Source organism: Aedes aegypti, chromosome 2 (genome assembly GCF_002204515.2).
Source record: "Aedes aegypti strain LVP_AGWG chromosome 2, AaegL5.0 Primary Assembly, whole genome shotgun sequence".
In the NCBI taxonomy this organism is placed as follows: domain Eukaryota; kingdom Metazoa; phylum Arthropoda; class Insecta; order Diptera; family Culicidae; genus Aedes; species Aedes aegypti.
The window spans coordinates 75,412,590-75,418,876 of record NC_035108.1 but is presented as its reverse complement, the minus strand read 5'-3'; the positions used below and the strand labels follow the sequence as shown (position 1 = coordinate 75,418,876).

General features: G+C 37.7%; 1 protein-coding gene across 2 annotated transcripts; it reads right to left on the bottom strand.

The window, feature by feature from the left end:
* Positions 1–1,918: 1,918 nt before the first annotated feature.
* On the bottom strand, positions 1,919–6,287 carry LOC5573777. 2 transcript variants are annotated; one of them, XM_001654750.2, is made up of 3 exons: positions 6,120–6,286; positions 6,003–6,056; positions 1,919–2,568 (listed from the first exon to the last, which is right to left on the bottom strand). In XM_001654750.2, exons 1-3 carry the CDS (start codon positions 6,127–6,129, stop codon positions 2,114–2,116), a joined length of 519 nt encoding a protein of 172 aa, XP_001654800.1. In that variant the 5' UTR covers positions 6,130–6,286; the 3' UTR covers positions 1,919–2,113. The 2 variants fall into 2 exon arrangements, with proteins under 2 accessions (XP_001654800.1, XP_001654801.1); XM_001654751.2 differs by lacking the exon at positions 6,003–6,056 and having other exon boundaries at positions 6,120–6,287.

The following is a 6,287-nucleotide window of genomic DNA, read 5'->3' as shown; positions in this document are numbered from 1 at the left end:
TTTGGATCTAAATTATTTGATATTTCTTGCCATTTATCATCGAAAACACATGAAAAGGCAAAATTGAACATAAATTTGTTCATTAATATTAAAATTTTTGTACCGCAATAAATTCAGTACACATTTGGTACTAAATATTGAAAAATTTACATGAATCGCAAATAATGAAAAGTTTTGAAAATTTGTATAAAAAAAACTTGCAGATCTGTCATTGGGAACTTTCTGCATGAAGTATGATAAAAGTTGTGTCAGTTGAGACCATTTTAAAACATACATTTCAATATGTGATACGTCGCTTTGATTTTAATTTGTATAAAAATATAAGTGATGTGGAGCATAACCTAAAGTACAATTGTATTTGGAGAAAAGTTGCATTAAAACGTTTTAACAGCATTTCAATAACTGTCAAGACTTATGATATGCTAGAATTGCTCCGTGCGGACACCCTCTGCAATACCAATGAAGTTTTTAATCGAATTGTTTGAATACTCATAATTCAATCAATAATAATTAGTTTTCTAAGAGTACAGTAGCTATTTCTGATTATTGTCATACTTTTTTTGCAGAAAATTATTAAATGATCATACTAATACGATATAGGTTAAGTTTCCAATAGTGTACCATAGAAACCAATAGTGTACTTCAGGTAGCAGTGTGTGTTGCATGTTACCCCACATCAGGGGTAGCATGAAAAATGTATATTTTTCGTCTCTCCTGATCCCAAAAACCAAGTACTGATAAAATCAATACCGCGTGGTATTCTTCATGTGGCCATTATGGTACTAAATGGTTTTTGTCTCATCTGAATCCTCCAATTTTTCATCCATATAGCTTTGAAGTTGAAAATTGTTGCAAGTTACCCCGTTTGACGGTACAAAAAATAAACTATAAACATCAAAACTTTCGGTCCTAGAAGAGCTTATAAAGTGCTGTAAACATGATGCTTTTGAGGCAAATGAGCGCACGAGAAGCAGCCACAATATATGATGTACAGTCATCTCTCCATAACTCGATAATGAAGGGGCCATCGAGTTAGGGAGATATGGTGTTACAGAATAAAAAACAGTGCAAATATGCGATTCAAGGGACCATCGAGATAGCCATGAATACCAAATTTTACTATGGTTCTCTAACTCTAGAGGTCGAATAAGGCAGAGTTGACTGTACCTAAGAGCACACTTCAACATTTGAGCTTACAAAGAAATTGTGAAGAAATATAAACAATTGAATTGTCGAAGACAAGAAGGTCGCTGGTCAAGAAGGAGTTTATGGAACTTGGCCATGATCTCGCTAATATGCTTCATACGCTGTACATCATGCAAATATTGAACCCACAAGGCATGTGTTGACAGACGAAGCACCCCTTGGCCTTTCTGTGGGTTTGATGTAAACTTTGATGGTAAAAATCATAGTGTCCGGCCACTATGGTCTTTGGTACATAATGTGTAATCCACCATGAAAATGAATTGTTAAGGTTTATTTTTGTTCTCATGTGAGCTTTTACTTAAAATAATGTGATTTTTTTATACTGTACAAAAATTAACGGTAAAACTAATGTAGATTTTGAAATATTACCAAAAAACAAAAAGTGTCCGGGCATAGAGGTCTTCCCCCTATATATTTGTGCAATTTCTCATCGTAATAGGATAGACAAATTTGAACGGAAAAAAATCGTTTATTCTCATGGTACATTTTTACGATGAGTACATATAGGTATTCTCATATAAACGTTCATAAATCAACAGTTTAAGATACTTATTCATAAATAGAATAAGCCCAATTGATTATCGTTCGTTTCAACATAAATCACCTGTGACGAGAACAACGCACATTTTGCAAACCTTGAAGTGAAAGGAGTATTTTAATTAGCCCATTACCATAAACGGGAATCACACGGAACTTGCTTCGTCGACAGGAATCTAATGTGACAAAAAAATGGTTTATTTTTCTCACATTCCAATCTCTTGATTTTATAGGTAAATAGCTACACGCGACTCATATGGAACAACTACTGCCAGAAAGGAAGTGATATAAATATTTGAGCTGACCTGTTCACGTCCCACAAGGGGAATCACACTACAGAGCACATTCATTCAGCTGATAAAAAACGCATTTAATGATTCTCCTCGGCCTCCAGTGCATCGACCTTGGCAATTAGCTCGTCAAGATTTATGGCGTCTGCTTTTTCCATGAGAGGCCTCTGTTTGCGCCGCAGCATCTCGATCTGCATCTCGCGGGTGACGCGCATCTTCTCCATTTCATCGGCCGGAACCAGCTGGGATTGGGTTTCCTCCACGAACCGCTCCAGTTTGGCGAGGTCGGTCTGCTCCCGTTTGATGGCTGCTTTTAGCTTCTTGATGTCGGCTTTGAGGGGAAGTGCCTGGAGGCGTGCTTCTAGTCGTTTGGCTTGCTCCTGGTAGCAGTAGCCATCTACGAAGGATTGATCCATTTCCGTGAGGCCGGTAAGGTATTTGATTTTCGCATAATCATCCAGTGCTTCTTGTGCTGCATCGCTCAGGTTGGTGAGGTCGATGCCGAAGTCTTTGAGAAGTTTATCGTTTTTGGCATCTGAAAGAGGGAATTGCAATTTGAATATAGGGGGTGTAGATGTAGAAAAGAACAAAAAAATAGAGATAATTTCTACCTTGCATGCAAGTACAATATGCTAGTGTGTCGGATAAATCAAATAAATTTGATTTACTTATAGAAACTATAGAAAATACATTTGCAACTTTTTCGATTTTCTATACAAAATGATCATCTTTGGAAGGCTAGATCTCAGTTGTTTATAGACAGATCTAAGAAATTTTCACAGCACGTCAGATAGGGTGCCGGTACCAATAGGCCAGGGGAAGTGGTTCACCTAGAGTGAATTTCTGTCAAAGAAAAAGTAGGTTTTGTATGAGATTTGACAGAAAAATGAATGACAAGTTCATCCACTTCTCCTGGCCTATGGTTGTAATGTACCAGTAGATTGGACTATGGAATAAAACGTACATTTTTCGATAAAAACGACATGTGCTATTTTTGGTGGATAGATCGTCTCTAGTTTGGTCGATTTGCCAAATTTCAGCTCTTTATTTTATCAATAAGTCATATAAATAATTGAGTTTATGCAGAAAATTTGCTCCCTTGCACCAGTAGGGTCGTCCGATTGATTTTGCTGACGGATTCGCGCGTGTTTTCGTTGCCAGAGAATTTTGTTTCCCCTGTTTTGGAGCGTCTTGCTGGGTAGTGCTTTGTGAAGCCCAAGCACGACAGTTCGGTTTTGCGTCGTCCGATTGATTTTGCTGACGGTTTCGCGCGTGTTTTCGTCGCCGGAGATTTTTTTTTCCTGTTTTGGAGCGTCTTGCTGGGTACGTATTTGGGAAGGCCCAAGCAAGACGGTTTGTTTTCGGGACGCCAAGAAGTTTTGCTATCAGTGTCAGTTTTGTGTTCAGTCGAGAATGTATTACCAACTGGTGAGTTCGTTTCATGCTTATGATAACACATTTTTTCTTGAAAGCGTAACTTTTATGTAATATTAAAACAAAATTTGTATGGTTCGTCACTATAAGTGTCGGCATTATGCTTTTTTCTTATACAATTTCAATATACATATATTTTTCTCTTTTTGACATTACTAAAAATTATATTTTGAATTGTTCGACATTGTGAATGTTGACGTATTTTCTAAAACTTCTACCATATTGAGACAAAATGCCCAGTAATACTCATATGTAATTTTCAAACAAACTATGTATGGTTCGTCACTACAAGTGTCGGCATTATTCCTGTTTCATATAAGTTAAAATATATACATGCAATTTTTAGTTTTCGTCATTAATAAAACCGTCTTTTGAATTGTTCCACATTTTAGATATTGACGTATTTTTTCCAAAAACTTCTTGAAACAAAAATACAAAACTAGCTTTAAATACAAGTCGTATATTTCCCCCTTGTCCATGGATCGCATCACCGACCAGAGGTGACTCCCAGATCTTTTCCTCCCTCACTAATAAACATCCTTCCCGTTGTGATTGTGGAGATGCAGAGGTATTCTCGGTCTCTAGAAGCAACAATCATCACACCCTAACATTCCTTCCCCATCCCAACTGACTGTAAGGACTTGGCCGGCGCCGTAATTGATCAATAATATTAGATCTACTAAAATTGCACTTCGAGAGTAAGCGGAAACTCCCATCCCTTATTCATTTGGATCGTAGTGCCATTCTTACCAGTTCCGATCAATCACGGAGTAGCAACCATTGACATGTACAGTCAGTCTATGCTATGCTATGCTAAAATTTGCTCCCTTGCACCAGTAGTTGCCGTCGTGTTCTAGTAGTGGATCAACGGATGGAAGCAGTTTTTAAAATGGATGTATAAAAATGAAGAAAAGCCCCAGAGATGATCTTTATGCTTCATTCGAAAGATATTAGTTGCTGTTCCGAGGGAAAAATGTTAAACCTATGTAAAAATTTACCATTTTGCTTAAAATGCCTTGTATCATTCCCGAACGTCTACTGCTGGAGCACTAGCGCAACTACTGGAACACGTGTACCAATAGTGGCTCAAACGATTTTATGTTCAAAAATTAGTTTAATCATTCTTTTTATATTTTTCCCATATGACGCCAAAAGATCTCTGTTAAGGCTTCTCGTTATTTTGTTATGATTTTTATAGCTTAGGTAGTCCACTAATGGCACCGGCACTCTATAACTTGAATTTTACCATTTATTATTGCGCGATTTTTCCAATCTCGACATTAAAAGTAATAACGGTTTGACTAAAGTAAAATTTTCAACGAAAATGCAAAAACGATGTACACAGCCCTACACAAAAACTATCTTCAGCAAAATTGTTCCGTCAGATATCTAGACGGGGGCCCTTGTTACAAAATGAGCCCGAAACGCTTCTTCTTATTCTTGACATTAACGTCCCCACTGGGACAGAGCCGGCTATTCAGCTTAGTGTTCTTATGAGCACTTCAACAGTTATTAACACTTCAGTCGTCGCGCTGTTGTATTTTGTACAACATTGATGGAAAATCCTCGCTTTTCGTTCACAAGAGCAGCGTGGTGGCTCTGACGGTAGCAAACTGCGCGACGACTGGAAGGTTAACTGAGAGCTTTCTTTGCCTAAGTCGCCATTTATTTTCGCATTCGTTTATCGTGTGGCAGGTACGATGATACTCTATGCCCAGGGAAGTCAAAGAAATTTCCATTACGGAAAGATCCTGCACCGACCGCGATTCGAACCCAGACACCTTCAGGATGGCTTTGCTTTGTAGCCGCGGACTCTAACCACTCGGCTAAGGAACCCCGAAACGCTAAGCATATTATATTTTAGTGTGCCGTAAAATTGGTCTGTAGGATGAAATTGATCACAATGTCATACAAACTTGTTTCGTATTAATAGAGCTGAAGATATTTGTTACGTTAAAAAATGTTTACTTCTATGAAAATAAAGAAAGTTCCATAATCTGTTTCGGTGCGACATTGGCAGACGCCTACAAACTTTTAATTTTAAACAAGGATTTAGACGTGATGTCAACCTGCAAGTTTTGAAGGATTAAGTATGTAGAGTTGTTTTCAAACCTAACAATAATTGTATTGACAAGTGCTCAAATTCAACCTGAAAGAGAATTGTTTGATTTTTTTATATCACAGATGTTTTTCAGCACTAAAACCAGATCTGTATAGAAATTTCGGTACATGAGCTCACTGTCGTACAAAAAAAAAAACAGATAAAAATCGTTAGAATATACTTCTACCTATATAGTCTCACATTCGTAACAACTCTTGTATTTCACTCTTCGAGGGGCCCTCTCCTTGCTTTTTGTATGAAAATTTTCAAATTTTGGTATGCGCCGTAACGCTTGAGCCTACTCCCCCTCCCCCTAGAGCGTTACGTAATTTGTGGATGCCGCCTTACTGTCATCATCATTCTTCAACTTTCCCTCAAGGGATCCTAACTAGCCCACTTAACCCTAATCCACCCATAACAAAGTATGTACATACTTAGCGCTCGGACCTCTTCCAACGTTTTGTTCATAGACAATATCCTTGACGAATCTGAAAGCGATGAATGAGTTGATTTGGCATTGACCTTGTTCAAATGAAACTTACTACACTTACCTTTGTCCATTGCGAGATATTTTGTTTAACTGGAGGCTTAAAACTATGCAGAAATCTATTGTAAATTTCCGTTACTTTGCGAGATTAATAATCAGATCAAAATTTGTTAACGATGTTTGTTTTCACCGCGCCGCACCGCACGAATGACCCGAATAACATTTTCTTCTT

Excerpts from the sequence above, each read along its gene's own strand:
- LOC5573777 (XM_001654750.2), bottom strand. Across the intron at positions 2,569-6,002 it reads GGAAGAGGTCCGAGCGCTAA|ATGCCAAAAACGATAAACTT; the intron begins GTATGTACATAC and ends TCCCTCTTTCAG.